This window comes from Rhinatrema bivittatum, chromosome 2, assembly GCF_901001135.1.
Source record: "Rhinatrema bivittatum chromosome 2, aRhiBiv1.1, whole genome shotgun sequence".
Lineage (NCBI taxonomy): Eukaryota > Metazoa > Chordata > Amphibia > Gymnophiona > Rhinatrematidae > Rhinatrema > Rhinatrema bivittatum.
Genome location: NC_042616.1, coordinates 41,468,437 through 41,496,095, shown reverse-complemented (window position 1 = coordinate 41,496,095; position 27,659 = coordinate 41,468,437). Strand labels below are relative to the sequence as shown.

The 27,659-nt window shown below is 43.2% G+C and overlaps 1 protein-coding gene across 3 annotated transcripts; it reads left to right on the top strand.

Moving 5' to 3' along the window:
- Positions 1–490: 490 nt before the first annotated feature.
- LOC115085929 (zinc finger protein OZF-like) lies at positions 491–27,301 on the top strand. Of its 3 annotated transcripts, XM_029592472.1 has the most exons (4): positions 491–853; positions 1,208–1,334; positions 14,244–14,363; positions 25,845–27,301. In XM_029592472.1, the coding sequence occupies exons 1-4, from the start codon at positions 830–832 to the stop codon at positions 27,173–27,175; spliced, it is 1,602 nt and encodes a 533-aa protein (XP_029448332.1). In that variant the 5' UTR covers positions 491–829; the 3' UTR covers positions 27,176–27,301. The 3 variants fall into 3 exon arrangements, with proteins under 3 accessions (XP_029448332.1, XP_029448333.1, XP_029448334.1); XM_029592473.1 differs by lacking the exon at positions 14,244–14,363; XM_029592474.1 differs by lacking the exons at positions 491–853; positions 1,208–1,334; positions 14,244–14,363 and adding an exon at positions 14,570–14,708.
- Positions 27,302–27,659: the final 358 nt, after the last annotated feature.

Below are 27,659 nucleotides of genomic sequence, written 5' to 3'. Positions count from 1 at the left end.
TCTTTTTTAACGCAGTGGATCATTTGCCTACTGCATCGCACGCCTGGTGGAGGGGCATGCGTTAGCAAAGCGGGTGCTCAATCATGAGCGCCTGTTTTTCCTGTGCAGATACTGCATCGTGAATATGTGAAGAGGGGATGCTGCACTGGTGAGCCAGACCAGAAGCATGACGGATACAAGATAAATCAGAATCAAGAGCAAGGTGACACCTCTGTGGGGAAGAACTTCTCAAGGCCAGATAATTAATGACAACATTAAAACACACACAGCCTATCCTTGGAATGCCTTTTTGTGATTCACTTGTATTTTCTGGCAAATGACTTATTTTGTTCTTTCTGTTTCGCTATAAGAGAGTGTCAGCACCCAAATGCTCGTCAATAAATGTATTGAGTTAGTCCAATAGAAAGGTGCCCCCATCTCATTATTTTCTTTTTATTTGTTAAGCTTTATTTTATTTTATTTTTTTTGCTTAAGCAGAACATAAGACAATTCCTAAACATAGAAACACTCCCCAGGATAAAGCAGTGCCGCTGGAAGCCCACGTGCACAAGAAAATGATCCTTATCCCACCTTCCAGCCCCGCCCTCTCCTGTGTGATGTCATCAGAATGCGTTCGTTTAGAAGAGGCGCTGCCCTGGAATGGAGACAGAGTGGAGGAGGCTTTCCGTCTCTTATCCTTTTTCTTGCAGATAAACAGCGGAAAGCTGGAGACCGCCCGCCCGCCGCCTGTAACAGGCACTGAAAGAAACAAACCCTCAGCTCTTCCCCAGTCCGAAAAAGAGCCCCCCAGTCATCCCTAATCCTGAAAGCAGCAAGAACAGAGAGGAGAATGCCTGCAGGAGCTTCTGCTCAGGTAGGAGATTGCCCCCCCCCGACTTCCTGCCCTCTCTATACAAACCCTGCTGCAGCTTTCTAACCAGAGTCGGCCCTGACTTTAATAGGATCCTGAGTAGACCTTGGGTGCAGAAAGGGCACTTTGAGACCCTCCTGAATGTAAGAAGAGAGAGGAGGAGTCCCAAAAGTAATAGTTTGTGTCCCAGGTTCTATGTGTAACTGGTTTCCAGTTGTTATCCTTCTGCTCTTAGACTGTGTGCTTATGTGACTGAATTATAAACACCCAGAAAACTCACCCCTGCCCTGATGAGCCCCAGTGCTGGGAAGTCTCCTGATGGATCAGATGGTGAGTGTGAAAGGATTTTTGTTTCAGGTCCCAGTAACCTTCGAGGACATCGCCATCTATTTCTCTCTGGAAGAATGGAAGGATTTAGAAGAACAGCAGAAGGAGCTTTATAAGGATGTGATGAAAGAGAATTATGAGACCCTGATCTCGCTGGGTAAGGGGCAATTTTACTTTATTATTAGCGGCCTGCAGTCATTTAAAAAAAATTTGAGTGTGGTTTCCCAGTATAATTTGGTGAAATAAAGAGAAAGTGCTGCAGTGACTACCTTGCTCCCTGTTGCAGTAATAGCTATCATTCTGTGTGAGAGGGGTGGGGATGGAAGGGATAAGGCACAGGCTAGGTATGGGTCAGAGGAGGACTGGTGTAGATGAAGTGTCTGTTTGTGTTGGGGAGGATTAGCATAGGTTTGGAAATGTGAGGGGGTGATTGGAATTAGGATGTAAATACATCTGTGGGAGAAATGGAAATTTGGCACAGTAGAGTGTGTCTGATAGAGAGATGGGGATTGCACCGGGGTGAGTGTTTATAAGTGTGAGTGGGGGAGGGAGAGATGGGCACTGGACATGTATTTGTATGAGGAAAAGAGAGAGAGAAGGAGACTGGTTGGTTGATAAGGGTGGCATTGTGTATGTGAGAGGGAGGATGGGCACTGGAACGTGCATGAAAGAGAAGGGATATTCCCTCCCCAAATCTCTCTCTTCTGATCCTTTATTCCCCTATCATGGCCCTCTCTCTTTCTCCCCACATTATCTCTGAACCTTCCTTCTCCTTTTACTCCTGAACCTCCCTCCACCTCTCCATTTCTCCCCTCATTGAATACTCATTCCTACTCTCTTCCCTGACCCTTCCTCCCTAATTCCCTTCCCTGTCTCCCCTTTCCAGCCAATATCCCCTCTCAAAATCATGTTACTGTGGTGATTACCTTTCCATGCAACCCTTTTTAAAATTGCTATCTGCCACCCAAAAGAGCTAGCAAAAATTGTCCATGAATATAAAGAATAGTCAAAGTGTCTTTTTTTTAAAATTTAAAACTGGATGGGCCATTTCAATCTTTCTGACCATCAGTGGCCTCAAAATGGCCATAGAAGTGGAGGCAGAAGTTGGTCGCCATTAGTTTTATGAAAAGCGCCCTGAAGCAGCAGTTGTAGTAACAAAACATGGCTGAGTTGGCTTTTTTTTATTTGGGAAGAAACAGGACATTTTGAAAATGTATTGAAATGTGATAACTACCCCGAATCAATTAAGCCTGATACTTCACTTGGAATACATATACAGCGCAGCTAACTGCTTCAACAGCAGGGGGGAATGAAGATAAGGGAATTTATATTCAGACAACAACCAACAAGGACTGAATTGCACAGGCTGGGTAAACAAATAAGCATGGGAGTAGCTTTCTTATTGCGGCGGTTACTACCCCAAATCAATTAAGTTAGGTACTTTACTTTGATGCGGCTCCAGCACTGCTCTCTACAACAATGGCAGGGGTGGAAGGAAATTGGAACCAAAAAGTTACCAATAAGGGCCAAGAGTAACAGATAAGTATGAGAAAAATAAGTGTGAAAGCTTGCTGGGCAAACTGGATGGGCCATTTGGTCGTCTTCTGCCGTCATTTCTATGTTTCTATAACGTTATTAAGCAATGTAAAAATTTCAGAAGGGGTTTTTCCCATGATGGCAGGATCACAAGAAATAAAAGAACAAAATATTTTCTGGGGATGTGCTGTCTCAGGCTTTTTCCCTTTTTACATTGCTTTAATGTGACTAAGTGAAAAAGTTTGACAAAAAATAAGATTTAAGATAAAAATTGAAATTTTTATAATAAAAATCCCCCAAAAATGTTTTTGAAAATTATAAGAATTTTATACATTTTGGTGAAAAGTATAAAGTGTTTTGTTTCGAATTCCTAAACTAAAAACAATATATAATTTATAGTTAATATGCAACTATAAGCAATTTCAGAAACTTTGTCAGAATTTTCTACTTCTCACCACAGGAACTCATTGCCTGCGGTTATAGTGAGGGTACAGGTTAGAATGGATGTCACACGGGGCTGTGTCAGGGGGGTTATAGTGAGGGTAGAATGGATGTCACACGGGGCTGTGTCAGGGGGGTTATAGTGAGGGTAGAATGGATGTCACACGGGGCTGTGTCAGGGGGTTGTAGTGAGGGTAGAATGGATGTCACACGGGGCTGTGTCAGGGGGTTGTAGTGAGGGTGGAATGGATGTCACACGGGGCTGTGTCGGGGGTTGTAGTGAGGGTGGAATGGATGTCACACGAGGCTGTGTCAGGGGGTTATAGTGAGGGTGGAATGGATGTCACACGGGGCTGTGTCAGTATGGTTATAGGTTTGTTTTTGTGTCAACTGGATTTGAATAAAACCTTGCAAAATAGAAATATTTGTACGGCTGCATAACTATGGTGTGGGAGAAAGACAGGTCTCCTTTCATACTACACACGCAGGTTTTCTTTAACTGCATATCAGAGGTGGCTCTAGAGGGGTGATACAGTGAAATTAAAAAAATTACAAATGTTCTTTGTAACAGGGTGTCAGATTCTAAGCCTCTGCTTTAATAAACCATAGTCTCTCATTCATTTTCCAATTTCATCTACATTTTAACAGAAACTTTACAAAAAATCGGATTTACATATAGCAGGTTTCAACATAAAGAACAAACTTGCCTCAACCTTCTATATTAAGTCCGTAACCTACGTACCAGGCTTACCCAGGGCACAGTCACTTACACACAAGTTCTGTTACTGGGAAGAACTCATAACAGGACAAGGGATTTCAGTTCCAAGTAGATGTAAGAAGGTTCTCATGCATATTTATTGTGGAAATCCTGCAAACCAGACTGACTGGGTGTTCAGGGGAGTGGATTGAGAACAACTGGTTTAATCAATATTTGGAGAGGGGATTGGTTGTCCCTCTTCATAAAGTGGAGAGAGAGCAGAGGTTGCTAACTGCGAGCCAAGCCTGAACACAATGGTGGACAAATGTAATGGAGACCGTACTGAAGGAAAGGATAGTGAAGTAGTTAGAATCCAGCGGGTTGCAGGATCCAAGGCATCATAGATTTACAAGAGGGAGGCTGCATCCGAGTGATAGAGAATTGGATCCAAGGCATGTTTAGGATATTGTGCACTTTGATGTCAGCAAAGCTTTCAGCAGATCTGCTCCCCTGATACAAGTCATTTTTATATTTGAAACAATACAAGTAAGATGTTTTTCATAGCGGGCCCCAAGCTGTGGAAGTCTCTTCCAGAGCCTTTACTTCAGATAACAGAAAGAGAGAGAGTTTCAAGCGAGAACTGAAAATGTGGCTCTTTAGAAAAGCATTCGATTTAATGTAAAATACCAATAGGCCGATATTTCCACCGTCAGTACCAGAGACAAAACCAGTGGCGTGTAGACCAAGTAATGTCCGATGTAATGTTGGCAGAATCAGAGTTGGGATTTGTGTTGACCAAAAACATGTAAAATATGGACTAGAATATTTATTTGTTATGGTGCTAAACTAGAGTGTGAATGCTGCTACACTGTATGTGATTGTTAATCAAGAATATGATTGCTGATAATGTAAGCAGTTGTGATCTTCTTTTGGAACAACGGTATATAAAATCGCTTAAGTAAAAATAAATAAATAGTAAGATGTAAGTTTCTAACAGACTCGAAAAGAAGAAGGTGGCAACACCATGCTGTAAACTATTGTTGTTGTCGTGATGCCATCTGAAGGTGCTGACGCAGGTCCAGCTCTCAGAGCCCCGGGACTTCCTGCACACTCACGCAGCCTCGTGAGTCCCTCGGTCTTTCTTTGACTAAGCTACCACATGTGCACGTTTCAGTCTTTCCATCAAACCTGTTGTTTTTTTTGCCCTTTCTGCTCTCTTGCTGCCTCATTGCTACTGCTTTTTTTTTTTTTTTTTCTACCACTGCTTAAGCAGCTCTTCAAGCAGGGTTTTGTTTGGGTTTTTTTTTTTTTTTTAAGAACTTTAAAAGTATTTGAGTGTGGATAAGCCTGAGGCCAAGAAACTTGCCTCTATGGATCCTGGATGTCTATTTTGTTTATAGACATTTGATATCCTGCTTTTTAACAAAAAATCTGAAGGCATATTACAAACAAGTTAATTCAACTACTATTGGACCTTGTTTATAGTGAGCACAGCATTCATAATCGTAAGAGCAGCGTCAAGAGGAGTGGAAGAGGTAGAATATCAGTAGTAGGTAGGATATGTACTCAGTCTGCTGTCACTTCTGTGGGCCTGTGCTAAAGGTTTTCCAGCTACTACAGCTGTGTCAGCTGACCCATGGTGCTATGGCATGGAAGGAGATTCTGCTGGCCCCAGCTGTAGACCAAGAGGTCAAGATTCAACAAGAGTTGTCAATGCAACCAATATGTGCTGCTTCAGACCCAGCAGCTACCACAGCACCAAGTTCCTCCTTAGCTTTACTGGCCGCCCTTAGTGATGAGCCAATCTGAGTTTCTGAAGAGGATGTCTCTCCTCCAACTCTGGCACAGATAAAAGGTGTGGCACCCAGGCTGAGAGGGGCCACCCACCATCCAAAGGCACCCTGCACCATCTCAAGTAAAAACAAAAGAAGAAAATAAATATTGTAATTCTGTTGCAGTTTGTAAATTCTTTATTTGGTTTCTTCCTGTTAAGTTTGCTTCTTCCTAGCTTCCTATATCCAATTTATCGGTTGTCCTGTTTTCCCCCTCCCCTGTTTATTGTATTTTCCATCCTTCTTGTTAAAATGTAAACCGATATGATGTGTATTTTAATGTTGGTAGAGAACAGTTGTTAAAATAAAATGGGAAAGAAATGTCACCAAACATTGTGAAGAGAGCTTCGATGGAAAGCCCCACCCCCTGACATCATCAGAAGCAGCACCGGACAGTTAAACGATGCCGCGCGCCCTTTGTGCACCCCTTCGTACAACCCGTAGTGCTATATTTATCTAAAGATATTCTACAAATGGTCGCCTATTGCTGTTAACTCTCATCTTAATATGCTTGTAACCTTCACATGTTTGTAATCCATGATGATAGCTTTATTATGAAGCTTCCTTCTCCCCTCCCTTGAACCCTCCCATTATTTCTTTGATTAGCAAATGTTAAATTAGCTTTATGTTTGATGCTTGTAAACCGTTGTGATGGCTTTACCGAATGACGATATATAAAACTCAACAAATAAATAAATAATGGGAGCCCAGGTTTCAGAGCTAGTGAAGAGTTTGTGTGCCTAAAGACTGGAGAGGGACATGAGGACATTTTTTCACCTAGTTATCCACCCAAAGTCCCATACCAGTGTGTAGCCTTTTTCAAGAACTTCTCATTGTTGCGAGTATGTCCTTACTTGAGGTGGTGGATTGTCCTCCTCTAGGGAAGTCCTTTATTAATCAGAAGGGGAAGAAGTGGGGCCCATTCATTCTGAGTTGCTTCCGGATATTTCTCCCTTGAACCAGTGGAGCTCTCCTCCTGAGTCACCCTCATTGTCATTGGGGTTGTGGCTCAGTGTTCCCTCACTCATGGCCAGGGGAGGAGGAAGATTGCATGGGGATTTCTGCTAGACTTGCCTCAGCGTTCTTCCCCTCCAGAAGCCATCTGCTACTGTACGTTTTCAGATAAGATGGCAAAGATGCTGTCCATCAGTATCAGGAGGGGAAAGGACCCAAGAACAGATGTCTTTGGGCTTCTTCAGGTCTTTCAATCTCCATCATATTCTGTGGCTATCCCTGTTCACAAACTCCTCAAGGACCTGTAGATGAGGATGTGGCAGATGCCAACATTGTGCCTTCTGATAATCATGAAGCTAGACTTTAAAGTAAAGGGTCCAGGCCTTTCCAGGGTTTGGGGAGGTTCAACTCCAGCACCACTTCATGGTGATGGAGTCAGTATGGAAATTTGCTAAGTGCACTCGTGATACCTTCTAGGAGGATTGTTGAAATTATCTAAATCAATAGACACATTTGGGGAAAAAAGATCTTCCAGGGATTGCCCAGATTGTGGCGCACCAGCTCTACATTATACAGGATTAGCACAAATACATGCAAAAGCGAAAGCCTTTGCTGGAATCATCAGACCCAGAGCAGGCAGCCTTCAGTCAAGCAGTGGATATGGAGGAAGGTGAGAAGCACTTCATCCATTCTGCTTACAAAGCCAGGATTTTGGAAGTTTTCATAGGAGTCCGAAGGTTTGCGTACTTGCGAGTGAGTGGCCTACAAGAGGATGTGCATTACTGTCTTGCAGATGTACTTTATACAGGGGAAAACATATTTGGTGACAAAGTTCAAGAGATGGTGACTCTCTTATTAAGGAGCATCAAACCACCTTATGGTCAGCCATGGTAGTGGGGGACTAACCATCTCCTGTCCAAAGCCAGTATTTCCTACAAGCATCTAGTCTTTCAAAGACGCCCTTTCTGTTTTTTCTGCATCAATGAGCTTCTCCCACACTTCAGCAGCAACAGCTGTCCACTTGAGGTTGACAGAGGGAAAGTTGTCAGCCAATGGCTCAGCAGCAGACACAGCCTAAGCCTGGGATCAGTTTTTAATGACTAGTGAAGGGAAGAATTAATTCCTTTTCTCCTAGAATGGTTCCATGTCACCAAAGATGGGTGGATCCTGAAAACTGTGGAATATGGCTATTGTTTACACTCTTCTCATCCTCCTCTGACCCAACAGATTTCAGTCTTTGGCTCTGACCCTTCTCAAGCTACCCAACTGCAGCTGGAGGTGCAGTTGCTCCATTAGCAGAAGGTGGTTGAATCTGGCCCTTCTCAGGATTGTAGTCAGGGATTCTGTTCCTGGTATTTCCTGAAAATTGGGAGGATTGAGACCTATGCTGGACAAGTGGAGCTCTATATTCAGCCTCTGTGCAGCTCGGCAAGTTAGCCGGATATACAAATGAGTAAGTTTGTCCAGCTAATTTGCTGGCTAACACAAACTCTCTAACACATGTTCATTCTTACACACACTCGTATGCTCACTCTCAAACACCACATGATTCACACACATGCTTACTCTATCACACTTCAACACACATTCACTGACTCTCATGCTCTCTTGTACTCGCACACGTTCACTGACTCGCACACTCCTGCACATGCTCACTGACTCATGCTTGTTCTCTCACTCTTCTTCCCTTCTGAATAAGTAAAAGGAATGTTTTTACTTACATTGGTGTACAAGAGGGGTCAGTGCGAGGTCCTAGAAGAATAGTGTCTGGATGGGCTGCCTTTTGCTGCTTCCAGAGGTCGGCTGGAAGGCCCCAATGCTGTTTTCTTTTTAATTACTATTTTTGGCTGCAGCCTACCATAAGGGGAGCTCGGTGTCTGAGAGCTGTGCAAGAAATTGAGGCAGCAGCAGGAGGTCTGCTTGTTGTGTACTGTTGGGTGTGAAGGGAGGCAATAGGAATACGGTGATGGTGGAGGGGGAGCGGTGTCTGAGCAAAGCAGCGCCAACAGGTCCATGGAGCTGCCGCTACCATTACTACCACTGTGGGTTAAATGGAGAAAGTACAAGTGAACGGAGAGCCTCAGGGCAGCTTCCATTCAAGTGAGAAGAGCTGAAGGGCTGGTATTGGTCGCAGCAGCTCCACGGGCATGGGAGCCACAGCGACCAACATCAGTTATGTAATCTTCCTGACCGGCCCACCCGGGCATGCCCAAAGCACTGATAAACCAATTTGCCCCGGATTCTACCCTTCAGCCGGGCTGTGTGGACTGACATTGGTGCTTCCTGCTCCTGTAGACTTTGCAGCCACTCATCTCTGCTGGGGCCACGTGTTCTCCTGCTACTTCTGGAGCTAGCAACGTGGGAGCTGCAGGGAGAGATGAAAAGAAACCGCCAGTTGTTGAGCTCTGCTCTAAGTGCTTTCTCTCATCTTTCAGGGAAGCGAATCTTTAATCTAGATGGACAACAAGTGGCCGTGTTTTACATAATGTAAAGGCAAGAGAGCATGGTACATGTAGTTGTCCTCTCAGGAAAATGCAGTCATTCACTCTAAGGTAATCATGTACAATTTTATTAATGAAGAGATTCCCAGGTTCCAATCAAATATTTTCAAAAGTTGGAATGTCTCCCACACGGCCACCGTTTCACCAGAAGGCTGCATCGGGAGGAAATGTGTTGGCAATAGCTCAATCACAATACAAGAAATAACTAGCCAAATGCCATAATATACAGAGTAGCTGGGTCATCAGGCAGTGTAATACTTTTTAGAGAGACACTTGTGATCATGGCAGGAGCTCTTACAGCGATCAGCAAAACAGGATTATTTAAGGGCACTAGCTTTTGGTGCCAAATGCATAGACTGTCCAATCAGTTAAAAATCACATGTTCTTCATAAACAAGTAATGAGGTACAGGGTCTTACGTTTTCTGTCAGGAGGCCCTCTGAACTTGGTCATTGACAGAACATCACGATGGCCATCTCTAGGCTTTCTACCTTCTGGGAATCCAGAATACACTGGAGGACTGCCTCAGCAAAGTATTACAACTGCACAAGTTGTTCTTGATTCAAAGAATGATGGAGTAGTCTGGTAATCAACTTGTTTGCTTTAGAGGACAGCAGAATGGTTGAGACGTTCTGCTGCATGGATATGAGCAGCTGCAGATCAGCTTTTGTGTTAGACTGGAGTATCTGTCTATTCTGTGTGTACCCACAGAATCACCAACACTGCCCAGAAGGTTATTCGGGACAAGGCAAGAATGATCCTCGTAGTATTAACCTAGCCACCTCAAGTGTGGTATCCTGTCTCATCCATCTGTCAGTTCAGTCTCAGGATTTATTGGGAACATCTCTGATTTCTTATCACACAGGAGGAAGGGATGTTCTGTCATCCAAACCAGCCATCAAAGGTCCTCACAGCATAGATGTTGAACATGTAGTTGTCTCCTTGCCAAAGTGCTGGAGGATATTCCAATTCTCGCTAGAAAACCCTTACTCAGACGATCTTATGGTTTTAAATGGAAGAGGTTCTTATCTTGTATGTATGTTACTTGTTAATTATTTGTAAACCGTTATGAAGGTCCCAACTGATATGACGGTATAGAAAACCAAATAAACCATAAACCATCTTGGTGTAGGACCAGCCAGCTGGAGACCTTCTGCTACTACCCAAGGGACTTCCTTCAGTATCTATTCTGCCTCTCAGCCTTGGGCCTTAGCCCTTTTTAATACGTGGTTCCATCTAGACAGGACGTCTGTAGAGTGTCTAATAGGAAAAGGATGTTCTCAGTTGGTGGTCCCGAGTTGTGGGATTCAGCACCTTTGGAGGTGAGGGCAGGGCAGAACAGAACTATCTCAGCTTTAGGAAAAAGACAAAAGCCTGGCTTTTTCCATCATAGCTTGGGCAAGTTTTATGCTGTGAGTGGTACAGATTAGATTTGAGTTTTGAATTTTTTATTTTGAATGTATTTTACTGTGTTTTAATTGTAAACCGCTCTGGCCAGATCTGGAATCTGTACGGTATATGAGAAATAAATTCTGACTGGATTTATTTATCTATCTCAATGCCATTACAGCATGTCACCACCAGGTGGAAGTGGTTCCAAACTCTCACCATCCTTTTGGTTTTGAGGTTCCTGAAAGGACTGTGACGTTTCAGACCTCTGTTCTGTAAACCTCCAGTGCCTTTGGACCTCAATGTAGTCCTAGCACAGCTAATGAAACCTCCTCTCTTCACGTCCACAATCTCTCTCGAGATTGTGGACGTGAAGTTTCTCCCTTGGAAAGTGTTTCTTGTGGTCATTACTTCCGTACAAAGAGTGAACTACAGGTTCTGGTTTCAAATTCAACATTCCTTCAGTTTTTTCTTAATAGGGTGGTTCTACCAACTCACCCCAAGACTTCGTGCACACAAAGAAGAATTGAATCTTGGCTACTTGGACAATTAAAGAGTCCTGATGCATTACCTAAAGAGGATTCAATCTCCCTGTCAAGTTTCTCAACTGTTCATGTGCTTTGATTCCAATAAATCAAGACGGGTAGTTGCCAAACAAACTCTGTGCAGTTGGGCTAGTGGATTGGGTTTCCCACTGTTACATGATGGCTGGTTACAGAATACAGACTCTGTCAAGGCTCATCGAGTGAGAGCCATGGTGACTTCATTGGCTCATTTCAGGGCCACTTCTATTGAGGACATTTGCAAAGCTGCTACTTAGTCATCTTTTCATGCCTTCACAACTCCAATGCTTTCTGGACAGCATGTCCCAAGGAGACGACAGTTATGGACAAGAAGTGTTACGCAGCCTGTTTTCTCAGTAATCCACGCTCTACTTGGTGGGGCCGGGTTGTCTTCCAAGTATTTGCTTCACTGTGCAACCCTCAGATTTGGACCTTGTATGCATTATGGCTAATTCGGCCTTACTTGTCAATGAAGAAAGCGAGTTTCCTTATCTTTAAACCGGGTTCTCCGTAGACAGCAGGGTGAATTAGCCATGCTTAATATCTGCCTGCCTCCCTGGAGATGCAGCTACCTAGCTAAAACTCAAGCTCTGGAAGAGCAGTGCGCACATGTGGGAACTTTCATGCATGTGCCATTGGATGACATCACCCACGTGTTAGGGATAATTCATCCTGCTGTCTATGGAGGTATGCAAACTTGCTTTATTAATTCAAAAAGGCAAGAAAGATTTATTATCATTCACCCAAAGCAGGAACAGTGGCTTAAAACCATTGAGATGTTACAGTTTGGTTAAATAAAGTGGGGTAGAGGATAAATAAGAGAAAAATTAAGGTACAGTAAATTAAACAAAGCGGTAATATGTGATAGTGTGTACCTTTTGGCAGTGTGAGCCATTTTGAGGTAAATTTTAAAGTGGGGAAGGCGTAAATTGAGGAACAGCAAAATAAATCCGTAAACAGTGATGTAGCAGCATGTGATAAAGCAGCCCATATCCCAGGACCCCACAGTTACCTCTATGGGAAAGACATTCAGTATAGGAGGGATGCTGCTCATCCTGCTCCTCTACTGTAGTATGTAGTATTCACTGCAGAAGAAGTGATGAGGGATCCTACAGCGGTGAAACAGACCAGAATTGAAAGCAATCAACTTACTCAGACACAAAAGTATACATCGCAGAGAAGAGTAAGGTAGCACCTCCGTGCTGGAACGTTTTTCAGAACTAAACCATTGAACTTTTGTGATCAATGCACTACAAGGTAAATTCAGAATAATCCAGGAACTTAAAAGACATTTGAAGTTAAAATGATCTAACTCTTCAGACGTCAAATAAAAGGACAACAGAGACTTGGGATTTTTTAATCTCACTACCAAAAATAATTCTTCTGCTGCCACCTTATCACTCTGATACATCCGATCCCTTTCACACAACCATTGTAATGTATTATATGATTTACTTGTGTCTTCTGGCAGTGTCATCCTTTGCTTTGATCTACTCATTCTGTTTGGATCTGAGGAAGGGAGTGTTAACTCCCAAAGGCTAATCAGGAAACACGTTAAGTTAGTCCCATAAAAAAGTATCATCTTTATGCATATATACAGTGTGTGTGTGTACACCCACCGTCCGAAAAAACCTCAAGACCTGGCTCTTCCGGAAAGCTTTCACACTAGACAAATAATCCCCCCCCCCGCCTCCTAGCCCCCCCTCAGTTTCCCAACCCTGCCACTGTACATAGTTATTTAACTCTTAATATATTCTGTAAGAAGTTATGCTATTAAGCACGTTATATTGTATTACAAGCCGTTAAGCCCGTTAAAACGGGCTATATCCCTCTGTCTCTCACCTCCCCCTCATTCTCTCTCCCCTCACTCTTCACCACCCCCTACCTCCCTCCCTCACACTCACCCACTCCTCCCCACCCTCCCCCTCTCTCCCTCCCTCTCACTCACACTCAGTCCCACTCACTCTCCCTCAGTCCCACTCCCTCCCTCCCTCCCTCTCTCCCCCTCACTCAGTCCCACTCACTCCCTCCCCCTCACTCAGTCCCACTCATTCCCTCTCACTCAGTCCAACTCCCTCCCTCTCTCTCTCTCTCCCTCTCACTCAGTCCCACTCACTCCCTCCCCCCCTCACTCAGTCCCACTCCCTCCCTCCTCTCACTCAGTCCCACTCCCTCCCTCCCCCCTCACTCAGTCCCACTCCCTCTCTCTCCTCCCCTCTCACTCAGTCCCTCCCTCTCTCTCAGTCCCACTCCCTCTCTTTCCTCCCCTCTCACTCAGTCCCACTCCCTCTCTCTCCTCCCCTCTCACTCAGTCCCTCCCTCTCTCTCAGTCCCACTCCCTCCCTCCCCCCTCTCACTCAGTCCCACTCCCTCTCTCTCGTCCCCTCTCAGTCAGTCCCTCCCTCTCTCTCAGTCAGTCCCTCCCTCTCTCTCTCCTCCCTCGCTGCCGCCGCCGCCCGCTGCTGCCACCCGATGCCGCCGCTGCCACTCGACGACGCCATTTTTTTTTCTGACGCTGGCTCAGACCGACGTGCTCGCCCGCACATGCACGGTAGAGCTGGTCTCTACTGCGCATTTGCGGCACGTCGGTCAACCTTCAATTATTAGGTTGATTATCTTGTAAAACAGTTATATGTACGTAGCCAGTTACTCAATTAAGCTGTTATATTGTACCATGTCATTATAAGGCTCGCCTTAGACATCTTGTGATATGTAAACCCATGTGATATGTCAAATCGAATGTCGGTATAGAAAAATAAATAAATAAATGAAGGCTCATGGCGCTGGATCCTAGTCCTAGTCCTGGTTGGGCTGGATGTATAAGAAGACGTAGGGGAGAAAAATAATGTGCATGGAAGTCCTGAATAAATGAATATAAAGTATTTGCTGTAAAGGGAATGAAGCCATTTTTATAATTTACAGAGATTCAGTTTGCTTTTGGTCTATGGTTATCTGAATGTGGATTGCTTATGTCATTTTGTACAGACATTTGTAGGATATGAAGGCCCTGAAAACTGTTCCTCTGAGGGTTTGAATATATTTATTCACGGAGGTTGCTGACGTTCTTAATGCTGGGAATATTTCTAAGCCCTGAATTTAGGGTAATCAAACTCAGAGTGACTATGGGAAACCTAATGCAGTGTTCTCACCCCAGGAACAGGCTCTCCGACTGTCACCCCTGATATTATCTCCCACATTGAACGAGGGGAGGAGCCGTACATCAGGGATGAGCCGGGATCAGAGGAAAGAGAAACTGGGAGAAGCAGCTGCTCAGGTGAGTGCAGGAATAAGAGGGACCGGGGTAAAACTGCTGAGAGGAAGAGTGGAAGGAGCACTGGGAACTGCAGAGACCCCTGCACAAGCTCCTCTGGAGATCGCTTTAATCACTCACAGGGTTTCTGTTACAGGTACCGGGCCCACAAGCTGCCCTTTTCCAAACTCAGACACCCAAAACTTTAAGATCCTCTGAGGACTGCAGGTGTCTTTCCCAAAACATTTAGGACTGGACTCATCAAGCCAGGGTCTGAAAAATGGAAATCTGGAATAAGATGCAGATAGGGAGCATAAAACCCATCCAGTCTGCCTGATTCACTTCCTCTTATAATGCCACAGACCCCAGGTAATCTCCTGCTCTGTCTTCACTTCTTCACTGTTAGGGATCCTCTGTGTTCATTGCATCTTTTATTGATTTCTGTTACTCTTTTGACCTCTACCACTTCCCATGAAAGACCATTCCATGTATTTACCATATATATATATATATATAAGTGCCGCACTTATTTTTTGGGCGCATTTCATTTTTGGGTGCGAGCTGTTCTGAAGTATGAAGTATTGGCTGAAGTATGAAGTATTGGCTGCCAATAAAATATAGAATTCTATATAAAGCTCTCACTATAATCTACAAATCTATCCACAAACAGCTCACACTAGACCTTCAGATCCCACTCAAACACCACTCGTCCGAAAGACCCATCAGAGAAGCTTATAAACGAACCCTTCAAGTCCCACCTACAAAATACACCCGTCTAAAAACCACCAAAGAACGTTCCTTCTCCACAGCAGGCCCTGTCCTCTGGAACAGACTACCGACTGACCTAAGACTGGAACCTTGCCTTCATACCTTTCGAAGAAAACTGAAGACGTGGCTTTTCCTCCAAGCCTTCCCCTAGTCAAAATGCCACTTCGGACTCAGCCCAAGGAGTGAGATAATTACTAATCTCATAACCCGTCTTATATTATTATTTATATGTTGCCAATTCCGTTCTACCTTTCTTCCTGGCTCCTTTAGCCCCCAAGTTCAATGCCCTTGTTTTATGTAACTTTGCTTGTTTCAACCTTCTTGTTTGGTTACTCTTGTTAATCCCCTAAGTTCCATGTAAACCGGCCTGATGTGAATTCCATTCGTGAAGTCCGGTATAGAAATATATATTAAATAAATAAATAAATAAATGTTTGCCGCAGCGATGGCGCCGGTAAGCAAGAAGCTTAAGCGTCTTCCAATTTGTGTTGCCTGTCATGTTAGGGCCTCTCAGCCTGACCTGGCTTCTAACCTCTGTCAGTGCTGCGCAGACACTCAGGGAGAGACGTCTTCCTCGGATTTTGCTAAGCCTGGCTCCTCCCATTCTGATGATGGCCTTGACTGGGGGGGGACTCCAGATCTTGGTTCTCCCTTGCTGGCTCCTCCGCTGATGATGGCAGTTCTGTGGGACCAGCTCCAGTTCCTTCTGGGCTTGGTGTGGACCCGGCTGCTTTTTCTTGGGTGGAATTTTTTCAAGGCTTTCAAACCTTTCTTCAGGCTCAGTCCTCTGCTTCCCTCTCAGCTGGTGGCTCCTCCCTCTTCCATCATAACACCGAGCGGTTACATAGTCAATAAGGCATTTCTTCTGCTTTACCGGTCATATATAATCATCGGTCCCTACAGTCACTTTTCTTTTTTTAAATGTTCATAAAACATGAAAACTTCCCATGTGTACTTGCAGCCCATACTGTGCTGCCTTATACTTCGTTGTTTGGACTCTCTCTCTTTTTTGAATGATTGGTCTAGGTAGGACCCTCAGACCCACAGGCCTTCCACCTCCTTGAAGAGTCATTGGTGGCTCAGCATCAGCCTGGAGTGTCCCCTAGCTCCAGGCCAGTCAATGGCATCTTTCAAAATGGTTAAAGACCAGGGGGGGGGGGATGCCACCTTCGAGGAGGTGGGGGTCTGGGGACTCCAAACCACCAGGTCCTTTTTTGATGTAAGGGGAGGGGTCCACTGGGTACCAGGGATTCCAGTCTGTTCTGGGAAGGAGAGACCGGGGGGGGGGGGGGAGTTTGGGAAGGGGGAGAAGCATGGCCACATGAGTTTATGGGTTGTTTTTTTTGTTTTGTTTTTATGTTTGTTTTTTTTACTTTTAGGGTCCATGGCACTTTGAGAGATGGTGGGTGGAAGGGTGATCAGGGGTCTTGGGAGCCCCCCTGGGGGGGGATTTTTAATTTATGGGACCTCAGGGCCCTTCAAATTTTACTGTGGGAGCATTGGGACCTGCAGTAGCATCCTGATGCTCCCATGATAAAATATCAATATTTCTTTCAAACGTGATAAAATACTGATTTTTTTTTTTTCTAATTCAGTTATGTTCTTTTATTAGCATAGAATTTAGGTATGAATTAGCTGCTTTGCAGGATTATGCAAAATTCATGCATGCAAATCTCATGCAAAGCATCGGATTGTAATAGGGTTGTATTTGGGCCCTAAATACTGCACTATATCGCCTGATAAATGCTATTTAATGCATGTTAAAGACTTATTGCGGCTTAATAAATCTAGCCCTAAATTTGAATACGAAAGAATTCAAAGCTATGAATTTTGGGCACAGAAGTTCAATTGCAGGCTACATAATTAGGGATAAGATGCTGATGGCATGAAAGAGACCTTGGAGTGATTATACCTGGTGATTTCAAGGTAGGGAAACAGTGTGAAATAAGAAAAGGAGAAACACCGTGTGTGTACCTCTGCAAAGAAGGGCAAGCCAAGCGTGTGACTATGGTGGTAATCAGCAAAGGACGAATTTAGGGTCCCTAAAAAAAATCATTATATTATGCAAATGAAATATGAAAATATAACTAGTGATAATGCACAAAAAAAAAGAATTAGAATAATACAAATAAAACAGAAAAAGGAGTCCAAGGGCACACTTAACTTTCACAGGCTTTTTATGTTCATTCTTCTTATAACTTCCATAAACCCACAAACCTCCATGATTCAGTGGTGGGGGGAAGTTCCCTGTACGTGCCAGGATCAGTCCAGACAGTAGGGTTATGCCTCCCTTCCAGCAGGTGGAGTCAGAGGTCAAAGTTCTAAGCACCTCCCATATCCCAGGGCGGCTCCTGCGATCCTCCAGTATTCCTCTGACTCCAGCAGGTGAAGGAAGACATCCCCTGCGGTCCTGTTATTTTAGTCAGCTGAGTAAATTTACCTTTATTTGTAGTGAAGGGAGTTTTTTTGTCCCTGGCTGATCTTTGACTAGATCTTCTTATGTTTAAAAAAAAAAAAAAAAAAAAAAGAATTTAGAATTAATTTGATGCTGTGTCCTTTGGCCTTGACACCCGGAAGACTTTAATTATTCCCGGGCAAAGAGGGGATTTACCGGTGGGCCGGTTCCTCCCCCTTTCAGTGCCAGAGAAGTTTATATGCCTCTGAAGGGAGCTTAGAGATTTTTTTGTTGATTTCCAGGGAGGTTTCATTCCCCTGAAGAGAAAGCTCCATTAACTGTATAGCAGTTTAAAAAAAAAAACACCCCCAAAAAAACCTGTTAAGTTCAAGGCAAATTTTAATATTGGGAAGAACACAAGACAAATTTATTTCAAGCCTTTCTTTTTTTCAGAGCTGCTTATTAATTTATTTTTTTTTGTTATGCCACGCGGTTGTCGCTGTTCTGCCTGTGGAGAGCCTGCAGCACGGCTCTCCAGAGACAGTCTGTGCTTTCGCTGCGTTTCTGGCGGTGAAGGGCCATCTGAGCTACCTCTTACTGGCAGAAAACGGCAGTTGCCGCGTACGTGCGATTTAAATGCTTCACAGCTGATTTCCTTACCTATAACGGCCCCGTCTCCGAATCGTGGGGCAGCGGCGGCCATTTTGAATTTAAACGATGATCGCGTTGGCTCATGGTCAGACGGAGGGGAGCACATTGAATGTTTATCACCTCCTATTTTAGCCCCAGAGCACTCTAGTTTGAACGAAAATGATAATATTCAACCTTCTTTACCCCCGGGGGGTTATTAAAGAAGCCATTTTCATCACAATTTATTTTGCTTATGCATAAGGCATTTTTGAAGGCTACAGCAGATACAGAAGGTAATCAGCCACCCTCTGCTAAGATTCCTAAGCATGCAGAGGAACCTATGTCACATTTAATATGGGTCAGGATCCTGATTTACAAGACCCACTTCTGGGATCATCAGCTGATATTATTGATGAAGAGGTTATGGGATCAGCGCTGGTGGAAGGGGATGATCCCCAAGTACTGCGATTGTTTCACAAAGAGGAGTTAGATCCTCTTATTCCTTTTGTACTAGAGGAACTGACAATTCCAGCACCACAACCAGTAACGGATTCTACTCCTGGGGATCCTGTTCTCGCAGGATTAGGGCTCCGCCTAAATCCTTTCCTTTTCATCCTAAGCTTTTCCAGTTGCTTACTAGAGAATGGGATTTCCCAGAAGCTGGTCTTAAGATAACTAGAGCTATGGATAAACTTTATGCACTTCCACAAGAATTTTTGGATTTGTTAAAGGTCCCTCAGGTTGATTCTGCAGTTTCTGCTATTGCTAAGCACACCACAATTCCAGTAACTGGAGGCACTGCTCTAAAGGATTTTCAGGATAGAAAACTTGAGGTTCTTCTTAAGCGTATCTTTGAGGTATCCGCTTTAGGTGTTCGGGCGGCGGTGTGCAGTAGTCTAATGCAGAGGGCAACTCTTTGGTGGGTCCAACAGTTACTTACCTCTTAGGATTTGCCGTCAGCAGAACTTGAACAAGCCAATCGTTTAGAATCAGCAGTAGCATACACTGCTGATGCTTTATATGACTTGTTACGTACTTCATCTCGTACTATGGCTTCTGCAGTTTCTGCAAGGAGGCTTCTTTGGCTTCGTCATTGGGCAGCTGACGCAACTTCCAAATCTCGCTTGGGTTCTTTTCCATTTAAAGGATCATTACTCTTTGGGAAAGAGTTAGAGCAGCTCATTAAAGATTTGGGAGATAATAAAGTTTATAAATTACCAGAGGATAAACCTCGTTCCTATCATTCGTTCAATTCCTTTAGAGGCCGTTTTCGGGGCCAGAGAAGATTCCGTACTGGTAGAATTCCATCTTTTCTACACATCAACAGCTTTCAAGGGCTCAGGTTTGGGCCCATTCCTTTCGTGGGAGACGGCCTCTCCGTTCTAACAGCTCCCAAACTTTTCCATCCTCCAAATCTCCATAATGAAGGTGCGCCGGCCCATTCCTTGGTGCCAGAAATAGGAGGACATCTCTCACGTTTTCACAGGGAATGGGTCAAAATTACCTCAGACAATTGGGTCCTCAATATTATAAAACAAGGCTACGCTTTGGATTTTGCACGCCCATTAAATGATCTGTTTCTAGTATCTCCAAGCGGTTCTCTTCTAAAGCAGCAACTTGTTCGTCAAACCTTACATCGGTTGCAGGATCTAGGAGCTATTGTTCCGGTTCCTCTGTCCCAATATCGAACCGGTCGTTACTCCATTTATTTCATTGTTCCCAAAAAAGAAGGAACATTTCGTCCAATATTAGACTTGAAGGAAGTAAACAAGTCACTTCGGGTTCCTCGTTTCCGTATGGAGACCTTGAGATCAGTCATTGCGGCCGTCCACAAAAACAAATTTTTGGCTTCTTTAGATCTGTCAGAAGCTTATCTACATATACCAATTCAAGAATCCCACCAGAGATATCTTCGTTTCATGGTACTGGGCGAACACTATCAGTTTCGGGCTCTTCCATTCGGTCTAGCAACTGCACCTCGAGTGTTTACCAAGGTAATGGTGGTAGTTGCAGCAGCACTCAGACGAGAAGGGATATTGGTTCATCCCTATCTCGACGATTGGCTCATTCGAGCGAAGTCAAAGACTCTTTGCAAACTAGCGATCCAAAAGGTTCTGCATCTTCTTCATATACTTGGTTGGGTAGTCAACTTCAAGAAAAGTCATCTAGTCCTGACGCAAGTTTTGCAGTTTCTGGGTGCTCGATTCAATACGGCTGTGGGAAATGTTTTTCTTCCACAGGACCGGATGATCAAATTGATGTCTCAAGTCCGTTGGCTTTTGGATCTAAATTTACCCACAGTATGGGATTATTTACAGGTTCTTGGTTCTATGGCATTTACTCTGGACATGGTCCCCTGGGCTTTTGCACATCTAAGACCTTTGCAAAGGGCGTTGCTTTCCAGGTGGGACCCCAAGTCAGAGGAGTTTCATCTTCCTCTACCCCTTCTGGAGCCGGCTCGGTCCAGTTTAAATTGGTGGTTGGTACCGCGTCACTTGCAGGAAGGAATGGACCTGGAGCCTCCTCAGTGGATATTAGTGACAACGGATGCCAGCCTTTTCAGTTGGGGAGCTATATGCCAGTCACATTTGACACAAGGTCGGTGGACAGCTTCACAAGCCAAGTGGCCCATCAATCGTTTGGAAACCAGAGCGGTACGACTAGCACTCCACAGATTTCTACCACTTATTCAACATCAGTCGGTGAGGGTTCTCTCCGACAATGCCACGACGGTAGCGTACATCAACAGGCAAGGCGGCACAAAAAGTCGCTGCGTCGCCATACAAGCAGACATGCTAATGACCTGGGCCGAATCTCATCTACGCCGTCTAGCAGCATCGCACATAGCAGGAGTAGACAATGTTCAAGCAGGCTTCCTCAGTCGTCAGTATCTAGATCCCAGAGAGTGGGAACTTTCCTGGGAGGCAATGAACATTCTCATTCAAAGGTGGGGGACACCCAGGTTAGATCTGATGGCTACCCGTGTCAATACGAAAGCGGCTCGGTTCTACAGTCGAAGGAGAGAACATGGAGCGGAAGGGGTGGATGCCTTGGTTCTACTTTGGCCCAAAGACATCCTTCTTTATGTGTTTCCACCATGGCCACTAATAGGAAAAGTCGTGAGACGATTAGAATCCCACGAAGGTCCGGTGATTCTCATCGCTCCAGAATGGCCTCGCAGACCATGGTATGCGGATCTCATCAACTTAGCGATCGACGGTCCAGTCCGCCTAGGCCACCTCAACAACCTCCTTCGACAGGGTCCAGTATATTTCGACCAGGCGTTTCACTTTTGTCTAGCCTCCTGGCTTATGAAAGGAGGCAATTAAAAAAGAAAGGCTATCCAGATTCAGTCATCACCACCATGCTTAGTTCGAGAAAAATTTCTACTTCTCTCACCTATGTTAGAGTATAGAAGGTATTTGATGCTTGGTGTAGTAAGTCCGGTTTGTCTTCGCGCAGAGCTACAGTTGTAGACATTTTGGCTTTTTTACAAGACGGTTTAAAAAAGGGTCTGGCTTATAATTCGCTCCGCGTTCAAGTTGCAGCAATAGGCTGTTTACGAGGTAAGGAGAATGATGTGTCTATTGCTATGCATCAGGATGTTGTCCGTTTTCTCAAAGGAGCCAAACATTTGAAAACACCAATGCGGGCTATCTGTCCATCATGGAATCTGAATTTGGTTCTTCGTAGTCTTTGTGCTCCTCCTTTTAAACCCCTTAAGCGAATAACTTTGAAGGACTTAATGCTCAAGGCAGTGTTTCTCGTATCAATTTGTTCTGCTAGACGCATTTCAGAAATTCAGGCATTGTCTTGCCGTGAGCCTTTCTTGAGAATTTCAGATTCAGGTATATCATTGCGCACAGTACCATCCTTTTTACCCAAAGTGGTTTCCTCTTTTCATCTCAATCAATCTGTTGAATTGCCAGCCTTCCCAGATTTGGATAAATCTTCTTCTCAATCACGAGACTTAAAAAGACTTGATGTCCGCCGAGTGCTTTTATGTTATTTAGAGATCACTAATGTCTTTCGTCTTTCTGACCACCTTTTTGTTCTATGGAGCGGCCCTAAGAAGGGCTATCAAGCTTCTAAGGCTACCATTGCACAGTGGTTGAAGGAAGCCATTGCTTCGGCATACATTTGTAATGGTCGCCCAGTTCCTGATGGTCTCAAGGCGCATTCAATACGCTCTCAGGCTGCGTCTTGGGCCGAGAGTCATTGTGTTTCAACTCAAGAAATTTGTAGAGTGGCGACTTGGAAATCTTTGCACACTTTTGCCAAACATTATTGTTTGGACGTTCGCGCTCCAGACGTCGACTCTTTCGGCAGTAGTGTGCTGAAGGCAGGACTCGCCGGATCCCACCCCATTTAGGGCAGCTTTGGTACATCCCTACTGTCTGGACTGATCCTGGTACGTACAGGGAAAGGACAATTAGTTCTTACCTGATAATTTTCGTTCCTGTAGTACCAAGGATCAGTCCAGACGCCTGCCCAGTTTTTTTCCGGAGAGTTCGCTATTAAATACTGTTAATTTCTTATTTTGATTTCCTTTTTATATTTTTCCTATGCAGTGATTTAAGAAGCTCTGAATATTGTTACGTTATTTTTTTCAGGTTATGTATTTGTTCTATTCATATATATAGTTGATCTAGTCATTGATTATCCTTATTCATGAGTTTCTGCTTTGTTATTCAAAATACTGGAGGATCGCAGGAGGCACCCTGGGATATGGGAGGTGCTTAGAACTTTGACCTCTGACTCCACCTGCTGGAAGGGAGACATAACCCTACTGTCTGGACTGATCCTTGGTACTACAGGAACAAAAATTATCAGGTAAGAACTAATTTTCCTATTTCTCTCCAAGGCCCTGAGGGTAGCTGTAGCAGTCTTTAGGATGTACAGTAATAAGCTGGGTGATGAATATGGTTCCAATATAAATTTACTGAAAACTGATTTTTAAATTCAAGTCACACATATAACTGTATGCATTGCATTACTAGCCTTTACTGTTTAGTGTTACACCAGAGACCCGTGTACTGCTGTTTTGATCTGGACTCTTCTGCTGCTTTTGGTTTTAAAAAGTTTAAATAAAGTTAAAAAAAAAAGAAATCATATTTCCTAAAATTGAGAAAAGAGGTGCCCCTTCTACTTTTCCATACCCCGGCCAAATCCATAAGGTGCAAAGGGTCCTTTCCCAAACGCAAGAAAAAATCTAATCAATAGCAGGAACAGCAAAATCCTCTCTAGATGTTGGTATTAAACAGAACTGCCACTACCACAGAGTCCCCCCATGCCAAAGAATCGGTTTGAACAATATCAATCAAACTTCTCTGGAAACAAAAATTCAGACTTTTACTATTCTCAATCTCTTACAAAGAAGTGCTGAGCTTGCTATTCAAACAGGCCCCTCAGCGCTGCAGTTGGTTGGGTTTGCTTCGCACATCCATTTATCAGAACTGCTTGCACTCTCATCATCAGGTCTCAGTCTCTCTCTTTTTCACGTCTTTTGGATTTTTTTGCAATTAAAATCCAATGGTATTAATACACACCAATTATATCATTAAATTTACTCAGCTCTACTTAGCTGCCAGCTATTCAATAATCCTCTTTTTTTTTTTTTGTCCCAGTCCTGACATGGTCCGTGTTTTGGAATAAAAATTTCCTGTGTTCTTTATCCAGCATTTCTGTTAATATAGAAATGACGGCAGAAAAGGACCAAATGATCCACCCAGTCTGCCCAGCAAGCTTATGCTATTATCTGCCGTACTGTGCAGGTTACCCCTATGCTGATCAGTTTCCCAGACCGTAAAAGTCAGGGCTCTCGTTGGTTGCTGTCTGCATCCAGTTCCCCTTTTCCCACTGCCGTTGAAATAGAGAGCAATGATGAAGATGCCACACCAGCAAGTTACCCCCATGTACTCTTTTCTTCATTTTTAATCATCGGTCCAAAGTCTATTTTTATATAGATATATTTTTCTATGCAAATAAAAACATTAAATCACCCATTCAGTGTGGTTGTCTTCCACATAGTATGTACTTATCTTTTTTGTCTCTTAATATGTCCCTTGTAGACTGTAGACATTCTTCCTTAAATCCATGTTTGTTTTCAAGATGACTTCAAAATGGTTACCTTACTGGATACCCTCTCTTCATAATGGTTAACCCACACACGTGTTTCGAATAGTCACTCTGCGTCAGGGGTATCTTTCATTGGAACTTCTCAGATTACTTTCCATACCCAAGAGACAAAAAAGATAAGTACATACTATGAGGAAGATAACACACTGAATGGGTGATTTAAATGTTTTTATTTGCATAGAAAAATATATCTATATAAAAATAGACTTTGGACTGATGATTGAACATAAAGCAACGAAGATATGTTCATCAATATCGGTAGTGCTTAGTATGATGGCCCTTTTTTGTTAAATAAGCATATCATTTGGGGTAGTACTATTTTATTTTCCATAAACTGTGTCATCTCTGGGGAAAAAAGTACCACTACCAGGTACAGCCAAATATTTGCTTGGGTAGACCCTTGTAATGTAGCAGAGTGGCATGTTTTTGAACAATAGAATGTGTGCACTACAGGCTCTCTCTCTCTGTATGTGTGCGCGTGTGTGTGTGAGAGAGAGAGAGCAGAGAGTAAAAGGAACAAATTACTAAAGCGAATACTACTTGCAAAAAGTAAAACCCCTTTTCCATAGGCAGTGCCTTTGCTGCTGTTGCTGTTTGCCCCTCTCACTGTGCATGGTGGTGCTCATGCCACTATTGTTGATACCCCTTGCTTGTAGTGCACATGTCAATATTATTGGTGCCCATTGCTCCCCTGTAGGTACCTTGGGGCTCTTCATACCAATGTATTGGTTCCATTTGCCCCTCTTTTGGAGCCTTGTGGTTTTGTTCCACAATAGCTGGCTGCTTTGTTCCTTTCATGGTGCTTTGGGTGTCTTTATGCCACTTTTTTTGCATCTTTGATCCCCTATCAGTGCCTTGGCATTTTTCCTGCCACTTTTAGAGCTTCGTTGACCCTCTCATGGTGCCTTCGGTTTTTCACAGAAACATGGAAGCAGAAAAAAAAATAAATGGCTTATCTAGTCTGCCCATGTCACACTTGGTGCCCATATGTACCTCTTTTAGTTCTTTAGGTTCTTCATGCCACTGTTTTGGTACCCTTTAACCCTCTATTCATACTAAATTTGGTGCCACTTTGACATAGTCATGGAGTTCTCTTCCCTTTTCTGATATCTGCTCACAAGTTTAATTGTAATTCATTGCAAAAACCTCATTGTTGGAACCTATAATAAGATGCATCACGTCCCCCATTGCCTTTAATGAATAAGCAAATGACCTGAATGACTTTTTTAAATTTGAAACAACTAAAATGAATTTGGAGGGCTTACAAAACAAATTACCAAACTAAATTTAATTTTTTTTTCTGTGCACATCCCTATACTTTACTGTTTACTCAGTAACAGAACAGGAAGCAGTTTAACAGCCTCTAGGTTACTGTCCCAGGTCTTGTCCCATGGTCAGAGGGTCTGTGCTAGAGCCTGAAGTCCTGCCAGTGGGGAATTCTCTCCACCATCAACTGAGAATCTGATATTTACTCTCATTCTGACTTTGTTATATGAAAGCCTCTCACTTCTCTAGTTTTTTTTGACTGGTGTTTTGGCAAACTTTAATAACAGTTTTTACTTTTTTAAATTTAGAAATTGATGATCCAGAGAGAGATCGTTGGCAACTCAGCAAAAATCTGGAAGGGAAAAAGATGTTACTAGAAAGAGACAGAGAGGATACGTCTTCATGTTCTGACTGGGGAAAAAATTGCAAGAAACAAATAAATTCAACAGGAGACCTGACTGAGAATTCTCCTATGTGTAAGCAACCTGCCAGTAACATCACACACACAAAAGAAGAGCAGAGAAACCAGACAACAGAACAAATGTATTTATGTGATGTGTGTGGGATACTCCTCAAGGATCCTGTAACTCTGAAATCACATCAGTTATTTCATGCTGAAGAGAGACCATTTATATGTACTGACTGTGGGAAAACCTTCTTTCAGGAAGGAGAACTGCTGGAACAAGAGAAGAACCCCATCGAAGAGAGACATTTTATATGTTCTGAATGCGGGGAAAAGAGACTGTTGGAAGTAACACAATACAGGAAAAACTTTATTATACAAGCAAATCTTATAAAATACCAGACAAGCCACCCAGAAAAAAAAGAATTTCCATGTAATATTCTCTTTTCAGAAAAGCTTTTAACAGAACACCAAAAAATGCACACTAATGAAAGACCATTCTCATGCACTAAATGTAAAAAATGGTTTAGCAGAAGGGATGTCCTCTCACGCCACATGAAAATCCACTCAGGAGTGAACAAATTCACATGTGCAGAGTGTGGTAAAAGTTTCAGACAAAAGAGCTACCTCACTAGCCACCAAAAAATCCACACAGGATTGAAAACATTTACATGTACTGACTGTGGAAAAAGCTTCAGGCAGAAGAGCAACCTCACTAGCCACCAGGGAATCCACACAGAAGTGAAAATATTTACATGTGAAGAGTGTGGTAAAAGCTTTGAGAAGAACAGTTACCTCATAAACCACCAGCGAATCCACATAGCAGTGAAACAATTTACATGTACCGAGTGTGGTAAAAGCTTCAGTCATCCATGTAATCTCACAAACCACCAGAGAATCCACAAAGAATTTAAAACATTTATCTGTATGGCATGTGGGAAAAGCTTCAATCAGAGCAGTCACCTCTCAAAACACCAGAGAATCCACACAGCAGTAAAACAATTTACATGTACAGAATGTGGTGAAAGCTTCAGGCATAAAAGTAATCTCACGAACCACCAGAAAACCCACACAGTAGAAATAGCAGTAATCAATGCATCTCAGAAAGGGAGAAAAGAAATTCAACATGATACTCAGACAGGAATTCTAGTTTGTGCAAGCAACACACAGGAAAATAGCAGAGAAACTGTACAACAGAACAACGATGTTTATGTGATATATATGAGGTGTGATTGAGCCTGGCCAGCTGATGAGGAATGGAGATTAGGTTGTGATTTTAATGTCTTGATATAAATATATATTTTTATATTTGATGTATGATGTAATGTTCTGTCTCCTAATTAAATTAACTATGTACAATGACCCATTGATTAATGCTACCCAAAAACCCTGGCAGACCAATCATATCCAGTATTGGCACATTCACAAAGGAAATATGTGGACTTATTTTATTTATTTATAGATTTTTATATTCCACAGCATCAAAAAAACAAATCTGTTCAATGCAAATTTCATCTTAAAATATTCACAATTACAGTAATCTCAAATATAAAATAAAGTATATCAACAAATTAAAATCCCTAAAATCATACAATGATCACCATCAGTTAAGAGTAAGCTTGCACAAACAAAAGAGCCTTTTCTGAGCTTACAATAATCAGCTTCTTCTCGCAGCTACCTGGGAAGTGTATTCTATAAAGTCAGGCCAGCAAGTGAAACT

Bases quoted from the DNA above. Each gene is read 5' to 3' on its own strand.
- LOC115085929 (XM_029592472.1), top strand. From the start codon at position 830: ATGCCTGCAGGAGCTTCTGCTCAG. The intron at 854-1,207 runs GTAGGAGATTGC...TTTTTGTTTCAG, and splicing joins CTGCAGGAGCTTCTGCTCAG to GTCCCAGTAACCTTCGAGGA. The intron at 14,364-25,844 runs GTGAGTGCAGGA...TTTTAAATTTAG, and splicing joins TGGGAGAAGCAGCTGCTCAG to AAATTGATGATCCAGAGAGA.